This window comes from Mustela lutreola, chromosome 9 (genome assembly GCF_030435805.1).
Source record: "Mustela lutreola isolate mMusLut2 chromosome 9, mMusLut2.pri, whole genome shotgun sequence".
In the NCBI taxonomy this organism is placed as follows: Eukaryota; Metazoa; Chordata; class Mammalia; order Carnivora; family Mustelidae; genus Mustela; species Mustela lutreola.
Window position 1 is genome coordinate 63,723,515 of NC_081298.1, and position 23,853 is coordinate 63,747,367.

General features: G+C 45.5%; 1 protein-coding gene across 1 annotated transcript in view; it reads left to right on the plus strand.

Moving 5' to 3' along the window:
- RFX8 (regulatory factor X8) overlaps positions 1-23,853 on the plus strand; it is a 70,332-nt gene that overhangs the window by 42,077 nt on the left and 4,402 nt on the right. The window contains exons 5-14 of the mRNA XM_059134468.1: positions 2,565-2,625; positions 6,670-6,780; positions 7,360-7,437; positions 9,846-9,959; positions 10,774-10,924; positions 13,480-13,538; positions 15,016-15,169; positions 17,297-17,391; positions 20,301-20,415; positions 22,686-23,002. Coding sequence (XP_058990451.1) covers positions 2,565-2,625; positions 6,670-6,780; positions 7,360-7,437; positions 9,846-9,959; positions 10,774-10,924; positions 13,480-13,538; positions 15,016-15,169; positions 17,297-17,391; positions 20,301-20,415; positions 22,686-23,002 — 1,255 coding nt within the window. The remainder of the gene's footprint in view (positions 1-2,564; positions 2,626-6,669; positions 6,781-7,359; positions 7,438-9,845; positions 9,960-10,773; positions 10,925-13,479; positions 13,539-15,015; positions 15,170-17,296; positions 17,392-20,300; positions 20,416-22,685; positions 23,003-23,853) is intronic.

Below are 23,853 nucleotides of genomic sequence, written 5' to 3' on the forward strand. Positions count from 1 at the left end.
GACCTCTATGTGGCATGGGGTTCGCTTTCAGCCTCCTTTTAACAGTGAGGAGGGTAACCCACCCCTCCTTTCGATGGCTGTTGAATTAAACTCATATACCACATTGAACACGTGGTAGGCACTTGGGAGTTGCAATTACAAATCCTAAATAATTGAGAGTATTGCCCTCAACTGATTGGCTTGCAAAGCTACCAGAATCACGGTTGGAGCAGAGGGGCTGAACAATAAGGCAGAGGGTTTCCCTTGTTCTTTTAAGTCAAAAACTCAATCTTGTAGCTTCCAGACTTCTGTTTCTAAGTAGCTAAAGGAATATCCCATGAATATGGCTGTCATCATCAAAAGAGTTTAGTAAGTGCTATCCAAGTACAGTCTTGTAATAAGTACCAAACAGAGGGGCTAACTAATCACAAGTGACACCCTCCTGAGTTTATCAAGCTGCTGATATACGGGCATGTAAACTGTCAAACTAACAAGGCGATAGCCTGCCCCTCCCCACAACATATATTCCCTAACACCCTGTACTTCAACTGTCTTAACTCCCATGCAATGTCTTTGCAGTTATTTATGTGACATCTTTTTTATGGATTGTCATCTCTGTGAGAACAGACTGTCCATCATGATCACAGTTATATCCCCCAAGGCCTAGTGCAATGCCTGACATAGTAGGCATGCAGTAAATATTTGATGAGGCAATGGCAGATGGATGGATGGATGGATGGATGGATGGGGCTGAATATATTCATACCATGGTCTTGCGTTCATTTCCCAAAGAAAATATATTAGGAGTAGCATATTAACACAATATAGAATTGCTCTTCTTCCAATTTGGTTGAGAAAAGGCCTCACAAGTGATTTTTAGAACATCTCTTAAAGGCTGATGACTATATATTTTTATTTAAATTCCTCTTCTATCAGTCCTTTACTCAGTGAACTTTCATTTCTGATATTTTCTTCTGTCTTTTTTCCTTTTTTTTAAAGATATTTTATTTTTTTGTTAGAGAGAGAGTGAGACAGCACAAGCAGTGGGGTGGGGCAGAGGGAGAAGCAGACTCCCCATTGAGGAGGGACCTTGATGCAGGACTCAACCCTAGGACTCTCAGATCATGACCTGAGCTGAAGGCAGATGCTTAACTGACTGAGTCACCCAGGTACCCCTCTTCTGTCTTCTTTCACTCTAGGTTTTATCCGGTGTTTTATTTATTGTTTGTTGGTCTTGAGGCAATGTCTCAGAACCTGTGTGGCAATGGGAACCTTACAAATTTTACCTGAAGAAACCATCATTGTCCACACCTACCCAAGAAATCATTGAGATATGACAAGTGGAATTTCAAGACATCTCAAATTCTTCACCTACGGGTCTCCTTGCATCATTCATTAATCCATCATGCCATGTGGAGGGGAGGTTGACCAGATCCTATGTTCTGAAACTCTCTTGTTATTGAGCACTCCAAAGTGCAATTTCCATAATGATAACAACTCTTAATGGGAGGTGAAGAGGATGGTTTTCTGGTAGTTTTGTATCCAGACCCTAAATCTATTTGCCCTATTTTGAAATAGAATATTATGTGGAAATGTTGTGAAGTATTCTGCCCAGTTTCCCAAAACTTAGGTTGGAGACTGGACAGAGACAAACCTTTAGGAGAGCTTCTGGGGATTTGGAGAAAATGGGAGGGGCTGTAGTCTCTGCTTGTGTGAGATGAAAGCCATTGACCTCCATCTCCCCTATGCCCTTGGACTCTGACCTCCTCCCAGGTCTTCCTACCTTGAAGACCATTGCCTTGCTTCCAGAAGCAGAGCACTAGTCTACTGCCTTCCTCTTTGCATGTTTATGTAAGTTGAAACAATCAGGTGTAAAGATATGTATTGACTTAGCGTGGACAGAGCAGCTACAGCTCTGGGGATAGTGGGAGAACTGGGAAGGAGATTCCACCTCTTCTGACATCCAGAAAATACTCATTTCCTGTGCAAAGAGGGTTGTCCCTGGGCTCCCAGAGTCTCAAATACCCAGCATTAAAGGGAAATTATCCCACACCGCATGGAGAGGACTGAATGTTCTCCGTGACATACAACTGTCTTCACTATAAGGTATGAATCTGAGAAATACGATGTACATCTCATTATTCTCCATTTCCTTGTTCTGTGAAGATGCTGTGTTACATCAGAGGATATTATCTTTTCTGAAATGATCATTTTAAAAACCCCAAATCAGAAAGTGTAAGATCTAATTTCCATGATAATTTTTCTTTTCTCTCAGGAGCAAGTTCTACCCATGGTGACATCATAACTTTACTTCTAAGGGAAATAAACCCTTCAAAAGAAATATATGGTTACAGTTACAGAAATTGATTTTTTTAAACTCCAAACAGGTGCTAATCACCAGTTGTGTATAGAAACCTGGAGGAGAGTTTTGAAATAAAATTGTACACCATGTATGTAAACTTGCTGCAAAAAAAGAAAGAAAGAAAGAAAATAAAAGAAAAAAAGAAAAAGAAGAACACTTCATACTTGTGCTCAGAAACAGGTGGTTTACTAAAATTGTTTCTCTGTTATCTGTTCTGTCACAGTGGAGACATCATTGGTTTTGAAAAACCCAATTATAACAACATTATCCAACAAGAAGAAACAGTGAGTATGGAATAAAATAGATTTACTATAATAGACCCTGCAATATTCAATAATTGCTTGATCAAATACAACAAATAAGCTTTCCTGTGCTTAATGTTCTTATTATATATGATCCTTAACCACTCACTCTTTTGACCAGGGTTGTTCATTATCCACAGTATGCCACACACAATGCTGGGACAGATGTCCTCAAGGAGCTTACTGTTCACTGTACAGCAGCTGTTTGTGTTTATTTTGCTATAATTAAGAATGATGTATAGGTTGTTAGCAATGGATTTGTGTGAAAATGTCTCCATATTACAGTTATAGCTCTTTGAATTAGGACACCAGAACTATCAATAGCTAATCTATGACATCACACACTGAATTTCACTGAAGTTGGCCAACATGATATGGTAGTACTTTTGACACTGTCTTGTTGATAGGTGTCATTGAATGAATGACTTTTCGAAAGCTTTTTTTGTGACCAGCAATCCTGAGGACTGAATGAGATGTGAAAGAAAAGCAAAAACAAAAAAAGCCTACTCTCTGTACTTGAATAGAATACAGTTTCAGGGTTGAGAAACTAAGATAAACATGAAATAACTAGTGTGCTGTGGAATGGGCAGGGTAGGCTGTAGGTAGATTGTGAAGTCCAAAGTGTGATTGGAGGAGAAAGGTTGTAGTGGGTCAGAGTAATTTGGGAAGGTTTCATGGAAGAGGTGGCCTGTGTTCATTTACTATTGCTACTATAAAGAATTAACACAAATTTAGTGGCTTAAAACACAAATTTATTTTCTTACAGTTCTGGAAGTCACAGTCCAGCATGGTTCTCACCAGGCAAAGATCAAAGTGCTGCCTACAGTCTTTCTGGGGGATGTAGGGGAGAATCCATTTCTTATCTTATAGCTTTTGAGGCTGCCCCTGTTCCTTGGCCCATGGACCCTTCCTCAGTCTTCAAAGCCAGCCAAGGCAGGCTGAGTCTTTCTCACACTACTACCCCTCAGGTTCTTTGCAGCTGGGAAGGGCTCCCCACTGTTAAGCACCCTTGTGATTACATGGGGGCTACCTGGATGATCCAGATAATCTCCCCATCTCAAGGTCCTTAACCTTAATCACATGTGCAAAGTCCCTCTCACCATCTAAGGTTCCAGGGGTTAGGATGTAGACATCTTTGGTGGTTATTATTCTGCCTGTCACAATGTACTTTAGCTGATCCTGGAGGGGTCACTTGGATCTTCTTTTAGGAAGCATTCTTCTGGAGGGCATAGTTTACATTCATGCTGGGAGGTGTGCAGGCAGTGAGGAGGAAGAGGTGAGGATTTGGGGGAGCCATAGACTCCAGGTGGGTAGAGAGCCTATCTATGCCAGGTTGAGAATTTACATTTCACCTATACAGAAGACTGGTAGAGACTACAGGCCACCATTGAGGCATCTTTAGCAGGAGAATGACAAGATACATTTGCTTTGGGGGTGATAACTGAGGGACCAGTGTCATTAAGGATGCAGGAAGGACCAATAGCATCCAGGAGAATTGATAGGGGAGGCAGATAATGCCTAGAGGGTCAGATATTGACAAGAGTGTCCCCCATTGTATCTCTAGGGTGTGACACACAGTACGTTCTCACTGAAGATTACAATGTCATTTTTTGGAAGTATTGAAAATCCCAAACTGCATTTGATATACCTAGGAAATCTAAATGAATTTCCCACTTTTTTCTTTGTCATTTTGCTGAATTATTTTTCCAGAATGGGAATCCCTCTGATTCTTTCCTGAATGCCTTCTGCAGAAATCGCAACTTCAGTGTTTCTGAAACATACTTCACTTTAGAGTTTATATTGTAAAGGAAAGATTTCAATTTGTGATTTTAAAACAATTTTTTGAAAAATTTTTTTCTGAAAGAAAAAAATCTTTTCATAGGAAGAACCTGGAAAGAATTAGCTCCAGGAACACATAACCTTGCTTTCTATTATTATTTTTTTTTTAGTAATTGATTACTTTCACATTTTCCTTATAATGATTTCTTACATTACTACAATAGTATGTAATGTACAGTATACATTACTATGATAGTACACTGATAGTACATTCAACTACATTGAACAGGTAGAACTGTGATTTTTTTTTTTGCCACGTTGAAATGTAGAGATTTCTGCAGCAAGACAAAGAACAGTCTTCCTGGAACTCTGGCTCTTGACTGGATCGTCCATAAGGCTCACTTGGGAGGCTGATTAAAATGACAGATTTCTGCCCTCGTGTGATCTACTAGGGCCCTAGGGATATGAACCCCAAGTGCTCCCGGGGATTCTGATGTAGGTGGTTTCAGGACCACACTTGAGAAACACTGGCTTTGATCATAGCAATATCAGTCTCAGGAGCATTGATGAATACAGGAGGTCAGGGTGTGCTATGGAGAAAAGGGATGTAGTTAGGGTAAGATGTGGTAGGTAAGAGAAGCTAGCCAGAATTGGACTGGATGATTCCTTAGTGCTTCTCTAATAGAAGATGGACGGTCAGGCCAGTGAACTCCACAAAACTGCCCCATCCTTCCTGATGACCCACATCCACACACTACAAGGGTTGCCATCCCATGATTCTAAATGAAGCCAGTGTTCCAAAATGGGAGGAATAGGGGTTGAATAGCACCCAGTGCAAACTCAGTGAGAACCAAACAGCACCCACTGGAAATGACATCCTTTGAGATGGCACCTTTCCATGCAACTACTTTATGTATTTATTTAGACACCCATGCCTCTATTTATTCTAAAAATATCAGTAAGAGGAAATTCAACTTGGTATCTTCACAATGTTAAGTGCATAGTGTGCATTTTTTAGGGAGGGGATCAATTGCTTTCATCAGATTCTCAAAGGGGTTCAGGACCACAAAGAGTTAAGTAGTACAGATTTCAGGACACTGAAAAGACTGTTGACCATGTCTCCTAAGTTCCCCTGATCCTCATTGTGATATGGGTTGATAACAAGGGAGCATGAGAGAATGAGGAAGCTGGCAGTGTCTGTTCTCGATTGTGTGTAGCAGCTTGTGGGATGGTGGCCAAGGGCCACTCCTATCCATAAGGGTGGGTGCAGGAGGGTGGGTGCAGGAGGTCCAGAAGGCCACTCTGCCGTCATCTAGCTTATAGACAGGAACATACTGCAAACCCGCATAAGCAATCTACTAAGCAAGATATAAGTGAGTAGCTCAGTGAGGCTCTAAGTATATGAGATCTGAGGATATAAGACCAAAGGATGAAATACTGATCTTGGAACTGTACTGTCACAAAGCAAACCATTGGGTTGGAGAGAGAATAAAGAGAAGAACATTCATGCGTGTGGCAATCCAACGTGGCAGGCTTCATGAGCTCAATTTCCAACTCCTAGAAATGAGATGGAAATTATTCCAAAGTCATTCTGGAAAACCTTGAAGAAGTCATTTAAAATAAAATCAAGGTCCTGCAATCAACCAGGAGTGATCCTGCCTTCTCTTGCTCAAAGGGGACAGCAGGAAGGAATGCTGAATTCACTTCCTGCCATGTTACCTTTTTCCTCCTTGATGAAAAGGTTTTACCGTTCTGTAATTTGTCCTCCTGAAGTCTGTGCTCTTCATTTTCTTTGGTAGTCAGGCCCTGGGATTTCTGATATAACTAACCATTTTTATAATACAGGCATCATGACCTAGATAGGATATGGTTTTATTTCAGAGGAACAGTTATATAGACAAGGATTGTATAAATGTATTTGTGGTATTAAATTATTCATTGGTAGTATTTTTTATCACATGTTACTATACAGCATATATAATACATGAACACAAGAGTGACACATTTGGGTAATATATTTAGTCCTAACTACTTCCTGATCACCAGAGTTTATAGAATATAGGGAAAAGTTAATATTCTTTAGAATGAAGTAAGGGGGAAAAGTTGCTTGGATCAATATGTCCAGAGATGTGGTTAGATGGTTACGTAGAACATTAACCTGTAATGGTAATGTGATTATTACATGGTTTATATGCAAGAAAATGCATTTTATTTTCAAGAGATAATCTATGTGTAAATGGTTTCTAGTGTGAAAATCATTCTCCGATAAGGACAGACCCAGTTGGATCCCCTTTGTCTGAATTCAGGAGATGTCCATTCTGGGAGCAAGAACTGGCAAAGAAGTATTCCTACAAAATGGTAGGCTTGCACATATGGGAGAAACTAACTTTTCATGCCTCTGATGCCCGGAAGATGTCTTCTTATTTTGGCTGTGATCATTTGAACCAGATGGAGTAATATTTGCCTTCTCCCAGAACTGTGAGCGCCAACATTCCCTCCCGGAGTTGGTGGCAGTCAGGAAATTCAGGTCTTCCTCTCACATGCTATAGAAAGGCTCTACCTGGGACCACTGTGTCATCTAGAATGAGGGCTTCCCTATGACAGAGCAGAGAACAGATAGGCAGATTTTCTAGAAACTGGGACTGGGGAATATGAAGGGGGAAATTGGGGTTTAGGGAGAAAGATGTCAGAGATTGGTGGCCTCTTTAGTGGGTGATACAGACCCTAGACTTTTGACATCAAAATTAAAGCTATGTCCGCGTTAGGCCAATGATGTGTATGCACTGTGCCACCTAAGTAGACAACACCATTAGAGCTCAGGTGTTCTCAGAGCAGAACAACATAAGCAGCAGCCACTAAGGGCTTAGAGAGGTCATTGAGGATCAATTCATTCCTGAAGTGACCTTAAAATTGAAATCATTTTCCATATCTTCCTAGATGGCCTTTCTTGCCGATGAATACTGCAACTATTGCCAAGATATTTTACAAAACGTGAGGAACCAAGAACTTGAGAGGGTAGGGTTTTATCTATAAAATACAAGTATTTATGACTCATTATTAAGCATTTTACTTGAAAAGACCCCCTCAAGGGATGCCGAGTGGGAATTCATTGCACTGTAGTCCTTAGAAGTCACCTATTTATGGACACTGAGGTGACATCTGGGTGATATTTTTATTCAGTTTCATCACTTGAAAATTTTCCAAGGTGCTAATATAACCTTATGCTTCAAATATAATTCAGCTGTTTTTTGATAACTAATTCCTGCTGATTTTGAGTAAAATACTAGTAATATTATTTACCTTAGAATTTTCAGTAATGCTAAAGAGCCATTTTATTGATGCATGTTAACTAAAAAAGAAGCAAGGGGCGCCTGGGTGGGTCAGTGGGTTAAAGCCGCTGCCTTCGGCTCTCTGCTTGGCGGGGATCCTGCTTCCTCCTCTCTCCCTCTGCCTGCCTCTCTGCCTACTTGTGATCTCTGCCTGTCAAATAAATAAATAAAATCTTTAAAAAAAAAAAAAAAAGAAGCAAGACTTTGAAGCAGGGTCATCTGTGTTGTAATGACTGGGTTTTATTCTAGAATTGGCTGTGGAAAACACAACCAAATCTTTTAACCATTCTGAATTTTATATTTTGTTGTAGAAAATCCAGGGAAACAAGCACACATGTAAATAAAAGCTTTTCTGATGTACTCAGTGTTCTAAGTACATGAACTTTGGGTGATAATATTCATTCAGCATGAGTTCATTTAGTACTTGTTCAGTGTAAAGCATTATAGTGAAGCAGACACATTCTTCATTTGCTCATCAAACTTTAACTTAATTCTTACCTTGTGACTAGTACCATTTCTGGAACTAGGAAGGTATTCTCCATAAGGCTTAAGAGGTTATAATCTGGTGCTAAAAGGAGCAATATAAGCCAAAAAAAATTATAAATGTGATACAACATGGCAAGTTCTAGAACAGCAGTTTGATTAGATTGTTTTGGGGGCGAGGAGGAAAAATAGCAAAAGTATCTTTTTTTGAGAGTCTACCAAGGGGAAGCCATGATGCTATTGATTGCAGTAGAAAAGCAGAGGTTCAGAGACACTCAACACCGCAGTAGGAAAGGAGTTCCAGGTAGAACCAATGATGTAGGCAAGCAGCAAGATGTTCTCAGGGGTGACATGGCAGAAGGGTCACTATGACTAGATGTAAATATCTCTTAAGGAGAGAACCAGAGGGGATGTGGAGAAAGTAGTCTGGTACTAGAAAGAGCTTCATGCCCTGTGAAGAATTCTGATTGACTGAGAAGGTGGTGGGGAGCAGTGATGCAAGACTGCCAAATCGGAGCAGAGGGCAATGAGGAGATTTTGTCATAGTCAAGGTGAGAACTGAGGCAAGGGGTCAAATCTGGAGCAGTGACAATGACATCAGAGAGACAGATGGAAAAAATGGGAGAAATATTTCTGAAGCAGATGCATGTGTGCATCTGGATGACTTTGGACAAGGGTGGTGAGGGAGTTAGCAGAGATGAGCCCGTGGTTGCTGCCTCATTCATAAACCCACCAACCCGCAAAACCATGCTCCAAAGTTAAAAGAATTAAATAATCTTGTGTATACCACTATTGCATTTTTTGTTCAATATCTGTGAGCCTCTTTGGAGATGTCTTCCCTAGAATTACTGCCCCGACAACTGGATTTCAAATCATGGGCTAGTCGTCAGGTCCTTTGAGAGCTGGCCGTTACTTCCTTGACAGCCTGTGTACAGGAATAGCTCCTTGCCTGGAGTCACTGGCGGGTCCTGTGTCAGGATTTCAAAGCCACAAAATATCTGAGCCAGCAAAAATCCTAAAAAGGCAAGGGTCTCAGACTGGCCACCTGGTTCAATAATCGAGTCTGAAGAGTCCATATGGGCAAACATAAAGAAAAGTAAGGAAGCCACCATTTTGTTCCACAACAAAAGGGGTCAGCGGAAAGCTCCACGGAGAACGATACCAGTGCCCTTTTGCTCACACAGTTCTTAGGTGAATTCTAACTTCTCAAGGAGGCCTCTTGGATGACATACTGTTACATGTCCTTCTGAGCTTACAAATAATTGAGGGAATCAGTCAGTCAATGAACATTTGTTCTAATCTGTGGTCTGTGCCCTGTGGCCAGATCCTCATCCTATTACAAATCAACAGGAGCCCCCTTGTGGTCAGAAGCAGCCTTCATTCTAGAAAACTCAAAAATGACATTTCACATCCTCCCACCGGCAATTCTCACTGGGTTACTGGAAAGAACACTTCTAAAACTCAGCTTGGAAAAGCTGATAGGCTGAGCTATACGTTAACTGGACTGACATTCATCCCATTATCATTTGGGGCTGATTAAGTATATAACTGCAGATCGGTCTCACCAGGTGCAAAATGAGTTCTTGAAGGTAGGTTCTGTTCCCTCATCAGGTGGAGGACTTGCTCACTTCCTTCTGGAAATCTCTGCAGCAAGACACAGTCATGCTTATGACATTGCCCGATGTGTGCCAGCTCTTTAAATGCTACGATGTGCAGCTATACAAGGTAGGAAGACCTTTGCTTGCCTTGCCAGTTTGTGTCCTTCCCAGAAACTGTTACCAATGCTGGTGTTAGAACTGCAGCCCTCCTGTTCTTCAGGCTCCGGGGACTTCAGGCCCTCTAAGGAGTAAATCATGATGTTGATGGATCCTTTTGATCTTTCCCTAAAACTCAGCTTTTCTTTATGAATTTGGCAAGAGTCACCTCATGGAAAGAAAAAGCCAGTACACCTGGTGACCTATGGTTCCAGGGATTAGTGAGCCCTGCACTGAGTCAAAGTTCTTTCTCTGGTAACCTCAACAAAAGAAATCTTTAAAAAGAGTAACTGGAATAATTGTTTTGGAATATACAGAAGTGCCAGGTTTTCTCATTGCTTTTTTTTTTTTTTTTTTTAAACGCTCGACCTCCAGAGCAATTATTGTTATTTGGAAAATCAGTTATATATAATTTCTGTGATTCTGAATCTGGTCACGAACCTTTACCTCTTACTTTATTATTTTTTAGGGAACAACCTAGTGTTTCGATGTGTTTAACACAAAGGTTGAAGACTGGAGTCTGGGTTCAGTCCTTATGTAGTTGGGTTTGATTTGCCTCCTATGGGCTAAAATAGTGTTTCTGAAAATTTGGAATCAATTATCAATATTTGAAGATCTTTGGGAAAAAATACCCATTCTGGCTGCACACCCTGCACACTGAGCAGTGGCAAGGGCTGCATGGTAGCTTTCTCTCTGAGTTTGTGGCCCAGCTGAGAGCGACCACTTATAACTAGAGGATGTCTACTGTGGCCAGCAGTCACAGCCTCTTGACAATTCTGTTGTAGGGAATTGAAGATGTTCTCCTTCATGACTTTTTGGAAGATGTTTCTATTCAGTACCTGAAGTCTGTCCGGTTATTCAGTAAGAAATTTAAGCTGTGGCTACTTAATGCCTTGGAAGGTTTTCCAGCCCTTGTACAGATCTCTAAACTCAAAGGTAGGTTTCAATGAAAAAAATCAATTCTGTGAGTATAGATGAAGTTTCTAACTTTCATACTGAGGCAGGACACCTCAGCTGTGACTTAACTCTTTTCCTCCTGTGCTAAACTGCAGTGCACAAGGTCTGACTGGTTCGAACTGCTGGCCTTTTCTGGAGTGCAGTGTTGGGTCCTTCTGCTAATCCATCCATTGTCCCTTATAAATACTAACATGGGCTTCTGGCAGGCCCAGAGGGTTAGAGGTGCAGGGAAGGTGCTGCTGACTGTGGCCCAGGCAGGGGAGTGGCCAGCATTGCATCCATCCAGTGGCTAAAGCCTGCCTTCTCAAACCAGTCCCCTGAGGGCCACCTACAGTCCGTGGGCTCGGTGGCCCTGTAAGCAGGCCTGACCAGGGCTCTGGCTCCAATATTCTTCTGCTTCTTTGTGCTTTGTGTGGCTTCACAGCAAGCCTTCCAAAAACATCACTCCCTCCTTAGACATTCCCCCTTGTCCTTAACTTCTTCACACCTCTTGGGCCACTGGGGCATTCACACTTCTGTAGTCTCAGTCTCCACACTGACTTTCTAGAACGTGTTCCCTTTCATCCTGCTGCCCGAAGGTAGCCTCTGGAGACTACTTCCCCAGGCTGCTTTTGCCTCAAGGCCTACAGCAGCTTAAATGCCAGCGCTCTCCCGCATGTGCGAAGACAAGGTTTTTGGTCCTGGAAATACCTCTTTCCCCCCTTCTGCTTCTGTGAGGTTTTCCACCACAGCCTGTAGCTGCGTTCAATGTCCTTCTCACCCAGGCCCTCCTCCTCCTGGGCCAGCTTGCTCAGGGCTGAGTCTTGCTTTCTTTGCATGCTCTTTACTGTCTTCTCAGAGTGCCCACAGATCAGGACCAGCTCTAGTTTTAACCCACCAGCCCTGCTCTCCTTACTGTGTTCAGTATTCACACTGGGAATCTTCCCATGGCCAGGCAGGGACCATGGGCTATGCGACTGCCAACCAAGAATCAGCAGAAAGAGGGTGCTGCAGGGAGCGTGAGGTCTGGAACTTGCAGTGGCAGAGGGTCCATGAAGTGAGGAGACAAAGCCGCACTCCAGCCTTCCTGTAGGGACTTCACTCACCACTCAAGCCTGGTCTCCCTCTGTCCCTTCCCGAGACTACTTCAGAACTTCCTAGTTGATCATCCTGCCTCCAGCCTCACCCGCTGGGTCACACTTCCCTCCACCCCTGGCGATGGCTCTACACAGTGATCAGACCCATTAAAACCTTCCATGGCCCCTGCCGCCTGGTCGATCTGTGGGCTTTCACTCACTATCCAGCATCATTTATAGCTTGGCCTCTGGCCTCACTCATCCTTGTCCCCAACCCCCTCCCTCTGCTCTGGTGCTCCTCAGCAACACAAGACGGGTTGTCTCCAAAAACGCCCTTATTCCTGCTCCTGTCTCTGCCTAGACTGCTAGTCCCATCCCCAACCCCCATTCCCCTCACCACCAAGCCCTCACCCCTCCCTAACTCCTAACTTGCACATACTAAATGAAGCCACACCTAACCCTTCTTTCAAACAGACCTCTCCCTCCCCTCTGCACCCCCACACATCCCTTCCTTGCTTCTTCCCCAGGTGGCTCTCACTGCCAGGTGCACTTACCCTGCTCTGGGGAAGGCGTCTGCACTTCTGGCGACCCCTCCTCAGAGGGTGAGCCCTTAGAGGGTAGCAGCTGCCCTCCTTTGTCCAACAATCCGGCAAACACCCAGCACACATTTATGGAGCAAACACTGCACAAGTGTCCCTCATAAATATTTGTCAGATGAATAAATGCACACACTCCCTTTATGTTTCCTCTTTTCACCCTTTCCTTTTCTTGGATCTCTTTTCTTTTTTAAAGATTTATTCATTTATTTGAGAGAGAGCAAGCAAGCATGGGGGAAGGAATAGAAGGAGAGAGGAAATCCTGAAGCAGTCTCGCCGTTGAGCACAAGAGTCCAATGTGGGGCTGATCCCAGGACCCTGAGCTCATGACCTGAGCTGAAATCGAGAGTTGGGCACTCAACTGACTGAGCCACCTGGGCGCCTCTCCTTGGGTCAGTTGCTGAGGAGAGCCCTGGAAAGATGACCTTGTTGGGGGAACTCAAAATTCCTGGACAAAATGCCTAAATTCCTTTAAGTAGGCACATCAGAGGCTGGGAGTACATCACATTCCAGCATGGAGGGGTGGGGGGAGTGGTCTTAGTCAAGTGGCCTTTGCCAGCATCTCCTAGTCATTCGGGAAAGAGTCATGCTTATGCTGTGCGTCCCCTCCCCCACTCTATACATAAGAATTTGAAGCTACAGGGACACCTGGGTGGCTCAGTCAGTTAAGCAACTGCCTTCGGCTCAGGTCATGCATGATCCCAGGGTCCCAAGATCCAGCCCCACACTGGGATCCCTACTCAGTGGGGGGCCTGCTTCTCCTTCTCCCTCTGCTCCTCACCCTGCTTGTGCTCTCTCTCTGTCAAATAAATAAATAAAAATATTTATTTAAAAAACTTGAAGCTACAGTATTAATAATGGCCACGTGTATTGTTCTTAACAGAAGTGACTGTGTTTGTCAAAAGACTAAGAAGGAAGACATACCTTTCCAACATGGCAAAGGTAGGTTTTAGCCTAAAGGACAGGAGGGAGAAAAGCAGTTTCCTAAAGCAAAGTATGTATTTCCTAAAGCTGCAAGTGTGCCCTAAGAGCCGATGGTAGCTCCCTCTGTGGGGAGCCCATATCTATCCCTTTACAGAGCAGAGGGCAGACAGGAGGACCTTGTTGGCCACTAACTGGGAAGGCATAGTGTGCCCAAAACTCTCAGATAGAAGCCCACCCCAGTGCTCCCCTGCTCAGAAAGGTTTTCCCCGTAGGAGGAAGAAGCAGAAGAAGCAGGCCAGTGTTCTAAAGTTACAGAAGAAGACCCCTCATAAGAGCCGACCAGGGCCAGCCAGTGTCAGAGATGAAAGGACATCGAGGCAGAGCCTAGAAGAGACAGACAGGTCCCTTCACCCTGAGCGCGGCCCCATGGACTCCGTGGGTCTGGCCTGCCAGAAAACTGTTCTCAGCTCTGACCTTTTCCCTCCTGGGTTATTTATGCAGCTTGAGGAAGGCAGAGAAGGGCTGAAAGAAAGATTCTGTAATTCTGAAATCCTGTGGCCACCAGATCAGGACAGCACTTACACTGCTATCTGTTCCAAATCGGCCCCAGCTAGGGAGCAGCGCTGCTGGGTCCTCCCCGTCACCATCTCTGTCCTCCCAGCACAAGACTCTCCTCAACTTCACGTTTCCCAGGCTTGTGTCCTGCCTGTGCTCACAGCCCATCCCAATCTCCAGCATTTTCTCATTCCTGATTGGGTCCACTGGTGATGGCCAGCCCATGCACCAAGCTCAGGCTCTAGAGCCACGCTGCTCTGAATCTTCTTTCTGAACACGATGGCTTGCAAAAGTTTGCTCAGCACCCCAGGTGCCCTCAGGCTCCTCCCCCGTCAGATGGAGGAGGCAGCGTCAGGGCCTGCTTCTGAGGCTGAGGTTGAGAATGACCGACTGCTCTGTCCATGGATCCCAGAAATGGAGGGGATTGGGTGTCCCTGTTGGATGGCAGAGGAAGTCAGCTCCCAGGGGCTGAATTCATGGCCTGAGCCTGCAAGCGGGCAGGACAGAGACAGTGTCTGAGTGCCCACAGTCCCCCTCCAGAGCTGGTCAACACTGGCGTCCAGGGAGCCTCACTCTCCTTGCAGAGTTTTAGGAAGAGCCACCACGCTGCTCTCTAGAGTAGCTCAGGCTCATGGACTGAGGTGCAGAGAACAAGAATCAGGGAGAGGAAGAGCCACAGAGTCCCGAGAACCCTGTCCACATCTGCCTCTGAGCAGAAGCACTCCAAATGGTGATTTTCAGAAAGGCCATCCTAGAATGTGTGCAATTTGCCCATTTCGGTTGTCATGTAGGATTCAGTTTTCGTGGATAATACCCAAATCTACTTCTCTTTCTTCTCAAAAAAAAATTTTTTTTAATCTTAGTTGTTTGGAAAAGGGGAGTTAGGCAAAAGTAAAAGGACAAGATTTAATGAAGTATTATGGTTCTCCATTATTTTTAGACTATGAGAATGGTATTGAAAAATAACAGGAGAGTCAACGTTTTGAAGTCAGATCTACATGCCATCATCAGTCGAGGTGCTTTGGACATGTCCCAGAAAGCCCTGCCAAGTAATCCAAGTAGCGCCGTCCTGGAGACACACGCGGAGATGAAATGTAATCTTCCCTCTGCACCTTGCGCTATTGGGACTTTGGGGATACAGTTGGGGTTGGCACGGCCATCACTAGTTTGTGAATTCTTAATAGAGGTAGAACCTACTTTCCTCTTTGATATTCTCATTTATCTGCTCACACATCTCTGCCTGCAGGCGTGAGGAAGGGTCCGCCAGGCCACCAGTGCTAACGCACGTTTGCTGAATGAATGAACAGAGGAGGATGGTTGTTGCTTCCCAGTATTTCTTCCCGAAAACCAACCTGGAGTGCCTCCTTTGGAAAAAACATTTCTGCATCGATCTTGTACATGCAGATTCAACAGCATCTTTCCTAACTGTCCAAAATGGATTGAGTTAGCTCCCTGCCTTGCCAGATTCTGCTGTCACTATTGTTAGCATCACCAAGTATTATTTTTAACAAGGTGAAGTTTAGCTCTTATATGGTGCTCTTACCATATTTCACTATTTTCCAAACAAGTGATGTTAAATATGTAGATATTCCTGCCCTTTGCTATCTGATAGTTGTAAATATCTTTCAGGGGAAAAATCTCCCTTCCACAAAGAGCTCAGCAAGCAGGCTGACAGCATTGCTTCATCTCCGGGAAGCCAAAGTAGTGAGAGAAAGAACTGTCTTCACTCAGGGGATTGAACCTGGGTGCTATTTCAGCGGGAGAGCTGTGGAAGGTGTATGACCTCCTTTCCCAGACTACTGGTGAATCTCTAGGCCTTTGTAAGAGAGTCACCAGGAGGGGCCATGAGAGCTGTGCTCCATTCATATGCATTCCAGACTCTCCACCAGGATGGCCTGGGAAGGTCCAGCAGCCTCACCCTCCATGAGCCTGGCCCTGTCTTGATACACTTACTATGCGGACAGCTGCCTCCCCAGAACCTGTGGGCTTCCTCAGCTGTCAGCTGTGGCTTATTCATCTTGGTCCACCCAACATCGCATTGGCACAAGGTAGCACTCACGTACCTTTATAACTAGATGAATACGTGGACTCAATAGTGCATAAATGCACCACAAGTTATCCTGGCCTCTTTCTTTGAAGTAGGGCTGACTTTGGTAGGATTATACCGGTTATTTAAATACTTAAATAGATCCATACTTGTTGGCAGGTCACCCCTGCCCTTATTGCCTGACGGTCCTGAATCCCAGCTCTTCCCCTCCGAAACAAGTAATGAGAAGGTAAACCCCTAACCTAGCAAACTTCAGCGATGTGGACAAGCCGGGCTCATTGGTAGGAGCCCAAAAGGCCCTCCTCCCAGGCTACTGGCTCTCCCCCAAGCTCTGGGTGGTCCCCAAAGCATGCTCTTGCCCCTAGCCAGAGTCTAGGGAGCCCCAGGAGGGCACGAGGCCAGTTCTCCTGTGCTCCTACTGGCATTCTTGTGACTAGAACTTCCAAGAGAGCACAGAGCCAGCAGGAGACAGTGTTCTGGTTGCCCCTGCTGGCGTCTAGTAGGTAAATGCTTGCGGTGTCCCTGGATGATCCTCCAGATGAGACCTGGCCAAGCCTCAGTCAAGGCCATGGCAACATCCGCAGGTTTCTAAACTCTGCTTGTTGCACAGCCGCATTCCAAAAGTTGGGAGAGCCCAAGGCTGTTCTTTGCTCGGTGCTGCCTGTACAGGTAAGGACCCAAGTCCTGACGTCACACTTGCTTGGGGCTCCACCCTTCAGGTCTGTACTAACTGAGTTTATAGCCCCAGGCAAGGCACAACCCTCATTGGCTTTGAAGTCCACCTTGAGTTTAAAGGACACTAATAAACTACCCCTTTTGTGAAACAGCAAGGGTAGGTGAGCTCACGTCTGTATCGTGTGATGAGCTCATCTGTAGCTGAGTTCTGTATAATTATAAGGTGTAGTTATTATTATTTCAAAATATTTTTTTCCATTTCAATCAGTGACAGAGGTGGTTCCTAAGAGGCAAGACCATGTATCTCTGAACCAGCTGACAGCAGAGGTGACAAATCCAGCGTTAGAAATCATCCTTTGCGTTCAAAAGGAGTGTGAGGCTCCAGGGAATTCCTTTGAACTGCCATTCCAGTGTTGTCCCCTAGGTCACCTGGTACACAGATACGTACAGTAAAATCCTGCTACTTCGCTCGCAATCTTTTTGTTTCTTTTGTTTACAGGTTTAAGCAGTTTGGTTTCTTTGCTGGGGACATCCACAGATCTAAGCATATTCCTGAATTGTCTGTCATCAAATCTCCAAACATTTGTCTTCCAGGTACAAAAGGGTGCTTTTTTTTTTTTTTTTTTAAAAAGGGAAGAAGGGGCTGTTGAACATTCTAGCTATGTTTTAGCACCAGTGCCCATGCCCTGAAGAAGTGAAAGAGTTTTCTTTGGCCAGAAATGTATCAAGGCTGGTGCGGGTGTTAACAATAGGGAAGCGGTGTCTCACTCCCTCTGCAGCAAGGCAGGAATCAGAGGCTGGCACATACAGGTGTGTGTTTGTGGGTGAGCGCATGCGCTTGGGTGAGCGTGTGTGGCCTCAGCTGTGTGTACAAGTGAGCTTGTATGTGCAGATGAGTGCAGGTGCCAGTGGATGAGCATGTGTGTGCGGATGAGCATGGGTGAGTGCAAGCGAGCACGAGTGTGGGGTGAACATCAGGGTGCCAGTGAGTGTGTGTCAGGGCAGGTGAGCATGTGCACGCAGATGAGTGTGGATGAGTGCCAGAGTGTCTAGAAGGAAGAGGGATTTTGTCCTTTTGGGGAAAACAGTGTTGGTCTGGGTATTTTGCAGAACCATCCAAGTGGCAGGCTTGATTTCACAAAATCAGAGATGTATCGTTTTAGATACAGACGGGCTTGGTCCTTCTGGTCGACTTGAAACTCGGGCGTTACTTGAATAGGGCGTTGCTCTGGCTTGGTTGTCCCCATCCTTGGCCTCGGCAGCTGCACTGTGAGAGCTGAGAGTACTGTCGGAGAAAGCCACAGCACCCTTGCTCAGTGGTGCCTTGGGGGTGGTGGGTGAGGAGCTGGGGGCTGTGCATTAAAACCTAGGCCCAAACAAGGCAGCCCAAGGCTGCCCGCCTTGAGGCATTGTCCCCCAAAGGCTGAGGCAGTCAGGAAAGGCCTTGATGAGGGAGGAGGTGGGATTTAAACAAGATGTAGAAGGTGAATAGGATTAAAACAATCTAAGAAAGGGAACAGTGTTTACACGAGACTGGCAAGAGCAGAATGAACATATGGGAAAATGGAGGACCATTTATGGAAGAAGCAAACATCTCTGGAGCAAAGAGCTAAGGCTTGGAGGGCCTGTGCTGGAAACACGACTTTGGGCTTTCTCTGTTAAGCCTCCAGTCACATTTCTTTCTCTCCTTCCTGCCCTACCTGTTCCTGTCTGCATGCCTGTCTTCCCCATCAGAGAAAAGGCACAGGTAAACCTAAGGCCACAAAGACATCAGGTGACAGTACAGTTGCACACTTTAGAGATAAACCAGAAAACTTTGCAGGAGGGAGCTTGAAAGTCAGTGCCAGCCCTTGGCAGGTGTCTGTTTCCATCCTTTGCTTCTGGGTGATAATCCTTCCAGATGCTATATGGCTTTGATCTCTCCTCGTTGGGCTTTGGCAAAACCCACAGGTAACAGTGTAAGTGTGTCTCCGGTCGTGTTGCTGTGGAGACAGGTGTTCATTTGACAGCTTCACCCATAGACGCTTTCAAGCCCCTGTTCCTTGTTTTGGGTATTCTCTCCACCTCTGACTTGAACCAAGATGAGCCCAGTAATGCCAATCCTACCTCGAAGCAGCCCAAGAGGCTCGCCCTATTTTAGACCATGTAACCCTCAGTGTTTCCCCAGACTCCACCCCCATATCTTCAGCCTTCACAAATGAGGCATGCTAGAAAAATGGTATTTTTGTAATCATGCCTTTGAAGGACTTGTTTTTGTACAACAGCTTGGCTGACAAAAAACAGACTATTGTCAATAAAATACTCAGACTGTGAAAATGTAAGCCCTGAGGCATGTCGGAGATGACTAATGGCTCCAGTGGCCAGCATCTGGCAGTGTCAGCAGAGGAAGCCGGCCCGCTGGGTCACGGGTAGGCTCTCCCAGTTTTCAGAGCGGTTGTGGCCCAGCAGCAGTTTCTGAACAGGGGAGCCTAAAGTGCCACGTGGGTGGCGAGCAGAGGAATGCGCTACAGCATTCAGGGTTTATGTTTGAACCCTTGTGCAGCATGCTGGTCACCCAGGGCTACTTCTCTCCAGCCTTTTCAAAAGTGTCCTTGTGTGTGTTGAGTGGGGCTTCTCCCGGGGGCCCTGAGTTAGGTGGGCAGAAGCACCAACAGGGGGACTGGGCGCCCAGAGGGCAAGGGTGCCGCTCCTGGATGGAGTCCACCAGCTTCCAGAGCCCGGAGCACTCACAGTGGGCAGAGGGAGGAGCAGCAGAGGTGAAAAAGGGTGCTCCCTCATTTCTCACCAGTCTCAACATCTCCTCAGAGACTTGCGGTCGGCCGCATGTGTGGTCCACATACACGATGAGACTTAGGAAGCCTTTAGGGGCATTCGTTCCAACACATACCCACGAGATTCATAGGATCCTGTGGGTTTGTAATCCAGAGCAAGTGCGGCCCAAGGCGACTCTCCGTCTTTGTGGAGTTCACAGTCCCCAGTATAGTGCCACTCAGGCTGTCCGCTGGCTGCCCAGGTGGAACCTTCTGGGCCTCAGGTCATGCACACAGCAAGGTGGCCAGCTTCGTGCTTTCCAAAATCAGCACCCTTTCTTTCCTTACTATGGGCTCCTGAGCCGCATTTGCACCCTCTCGGACTTGCCCAGCACACAGCAGCCAGCAGCTCTCTTCGTGGCAACTGCCCGGTGGGCTGAGCGAGGCTGCCTGTGGGAGTCCTCTCCTGGCCTTCACAAATGACTGCTTTTGAAAAACTGTGTGGGATCCAAACAAAAAATGTAGGCCAGTTTCCCACCTCTTTCCTTCTCTCTACCAACTTCAAAGAGTTCTGCCCTGGAATCATCTCTGCAGGAGATGCGGGGAGACCAGAACTAGGCTAGTGTGCCTCTGCCTCCCTTCCCGCCTGGGCCTCGTGGGAGCGTCTGTGCGTGGCAACTGTGATCTGTGGCACATGATCTTCCTGATTTTGTCATAAACCCCAGCGTTTTTTTCCTCACAAAAACGGAATAGCCAAGCAGAAGCAAAGAAGAGTTTATCAAATTGGCCGCCGGCTTCCAGCTAAGATGGAATTTCCTTCTCACGGCCGTGAGCAAAGCCATGACTCTGTGCCACAGAGATAGTTTCGGTAAGTCAGAGAATACAAGACATTTTGAAATTAATAATGTTATTACAGGATAGCTATTATCTGTGTTCTACATAGAATCCAGTCACCTTCTTTTCACCTTTTTTTAAAAAGATTTTATTTATTTATTTTTGCAAGATGGAAGAGAGAGAGAGCACAAAGGGGGAGAAAGAATAGGAGAGGAAGAAGCAGGCTCCCTGCTGAGCAGGGCTTGATCCCAGGAACCTGAGATCAGGACCTGAGCCGAAGGCAGGTGCTCAACGGACTAAGCCACCCAGCCTCCCCTCTTTTCACCTTTTTTTGTAAAATACAACATAGACATAGAAAGCCACGATAATTGTTTTTTTTTTTTAAAGATTTTATTTATTTGACAGAGAGAGATCACAAGCAGACAGAGAGGCAGGCAGAGAGGGAGATAGAGGGAAGCAGGCTCCCTGCTGAGCAGAGAGCCCGATGCGGGACTTGATCCCAGGACCCCGAGATCATGACCCAAGCCGAAAGCAGCGGCTTAATCCACTGAGCCACCCAGGTGCCCCACGATAATTGTTTTTTAATGGCATCATGATAGTCCATCAAACAGTCTAACCAAGCTTCCCTTTCCCGCTCCATCATGGCTGGAGGCATAAGAATCCTCCTCTTTTTTTTTGAATTGTGTGCTTGGGTGTTTTTAGAAAAGCACCCAGGGAGCCAACTGAGATGGGGGGGGAAATGGGTTCTTTGGGGGATCCAAATTTAAATTTCATGAATAGGGATTGATACAGTCACCATTGTATGGAGAGAGCGGAAAGAGCGAAGTGTAGCATCCATTGCAAACTATCTGGTCAAATAGGCAGATCAGTATTGCCAATGCTCTGGAACTCTTTCGACGGTGGCTGCTGTCAGCTGCCAGGTAGGGGACACCCACTAGTAATGAGACTCTTCCATTTCATGGAATCCAAAATGATTCTGCTGTATGCTAATGCTCTCCCAGAGCAAAGTGATGGAGCAGAGCTCATGTGCTGGGCTCATGATAAGAAACCCAGCCCTGAAGCTGTTGCCCCCAACCCTACCACTCACCCTCTTCGGATCTCCCTATGGTGTCCAAAAAAGTATTTACACTGGGTTTTCCTCTTCACACAGTTAAGTGGGCCAGGGATTATTGGTCAGGATTATTCCAGACCCGGTCGGGACATCCCACCCCACCCCCCCAGATCCATCAGGCAAAACCAAACATTATATAAGGTTTTGAAACGGACAAAAATTTGTTGTAAATGGACCAAAAAGCCTTTGAAATAGGCAGAAGATTCAGCACACCCTTCTGAGTTATCTCCAACCTTCCATTGTGTTTGAGTTATTTTACAGCTCTCTGTATTGTATCAATAATAATGCAAATGATTCTCCCCAAGGGAAGTGCAGACTAATGTGTCAGGTGGGTCTATGGATTGCAGCCTTGAGGACAGATCTGTGGGCTTCGTTGTGTACATTCTTTACTGTCTATTCATGTTCAGTGCTTAGAATTCTCCTTTGAACCAGTTGGCAACATTTTATCATCTTCCTCTTTAATAAATGACTTACACGAGTTCTTTGACACATGTTCATTTTATATCTGTAGAGAGCCCTGGTTTTACCTTCATTAAGAAAGTGTCTTTTAATGATAGCCATAAGCCAGATCCCCATCCCCCCAACCCTGCCTCACTTCTCAGCTGAACATTAATTATCCTTCTTTCCTGGAAGACCAAAGCCCTTGGGATTTGGATCGGTCAGCTGAGTCACGTGCCCTCCTGTCGCTCCTACACTATCTCCCTGACAGCTGCCCTTGCAGGCCTGCCAGGCTCTCTTCCCTGCTTCCCTCAGCAGGAGGCTGCAGCATGGGGAAAGCAGCGCTACATTTCCAGCCTCCTCTCCGCAGCTGGCTCCCTCCCGTACTCTGCCTCCCCATCTCCTCCCAGCCTATCCCTTACTGCCCCGTATGCCAACCACAGGGCGCTGAGGGGCACATTCTCCAGCTCTGGGAATAATACCTCTTTCTCTGTCAGATTCCTCACACTAGATGGGCTCTAAGTTCCCTCTCAAGGCCAGGCTATTTAGCTATCTGTGCTTTCTGTCCAAAAGCCACCTTGCTAGAGTTCATGGGTTTGGAATGCCTGCCCAGGATCCCCCAGGATCTGCTACAGGTGTGAGAAGGCCCCACTACACAGGAATGAAAAGCCTCAGAAAAGTTGGTAGTTTCAGAGTAATCTGCTTATTTGCCCATCTGTCTATCTAATTATTCATTTGGAGTTATTTCAATGTAGGCTCCTGGCATCTGTTCCATTTGCTGCTTTTGGAATTTGTGACTCATCTACTTCAGTCATGCATAGAAGAGGAAGAGGAAGATGATGACGTGGGAAATCTCACGGAAATGCTAACAGATGACCAGTCTCTTGTCCAGCCAGACCAGGACCCTTTCCACCCTCCAGATTCTTCACCAACTCAGGAATATGAAAGCCCAAGTGTAGATCCACACCGAGTGACCCTGAAACACATGGGCCAGAGCCGATGTTCCATGGGTGTGAGCAGTGTGGTTCTCAGGGTCCTGGGCTTCCTGGTGGACGCTGACACGGGCAATAAGGTACAGATACAGGGCCCCCAGCTTCTGCAGTCTTTGTAAACAAAATAAGAACTCTAACATGGTTAGGAAGCCCATAAAGATCACTTTGTACTGACAACAATACACAATTCTAGATTTGTCTTTGATTTGGGAGATTTTGCCAGAGGTGATTATAGTAGCTTATCTGTTGATCACTGGTCAGCTCAGGTTCATGGTGCATAGATAGGTCCCCGGCACACTCAGGGGTATGGAATATTTGAATGGCCTGGGTCTCACCTTCCCACAGCTTACTAGGCATGGTTAGACTAACTGAGCTAACTGAACTAAGAGAGAAGCACTGAGCACACCTCTGGTGTTTTGGATTTTGAAAAGATGGAATTGGGGTACATCCTGAAAGATATAAAAATGAGAATTGCTGGGGAGCCTAGGAGGCTGAATCTGTTCAGTGTCCAACTCTTGATTTCAACTCAGGCCGTGATCTCAGGGTCATGAGATCAAGCCCCATGTCCAGTTCCATGCCAAGCATGGAGGCTGCTTAAGATTCTCTCTCTCTCTCTCTCTGCCCTACCTTCCTCTAAAAAAAAAAAAAAAAAAGATTCTCTCTGCCTCTCCCCATCTCAAAAAAAAAAAAAAGAATTGCTATTTTAATACAAACTATACACCCTTTATATGCATTATCTCAAAGCCTTACAATACTGCAGAGTATCTGCTCTTATCATTTTCATACCATGCTGAGTTCACTGAGGCTCAGAGAAGCTAAGTGACTTGCACAAAGACACAGCAAGTAAATAGTGGAACAGAGATCAGAGACCTGGCCTGCCTGATCTCCAGTCCATTCTTCTCCCACAACATGAGATCAGAGGAGGTGATCC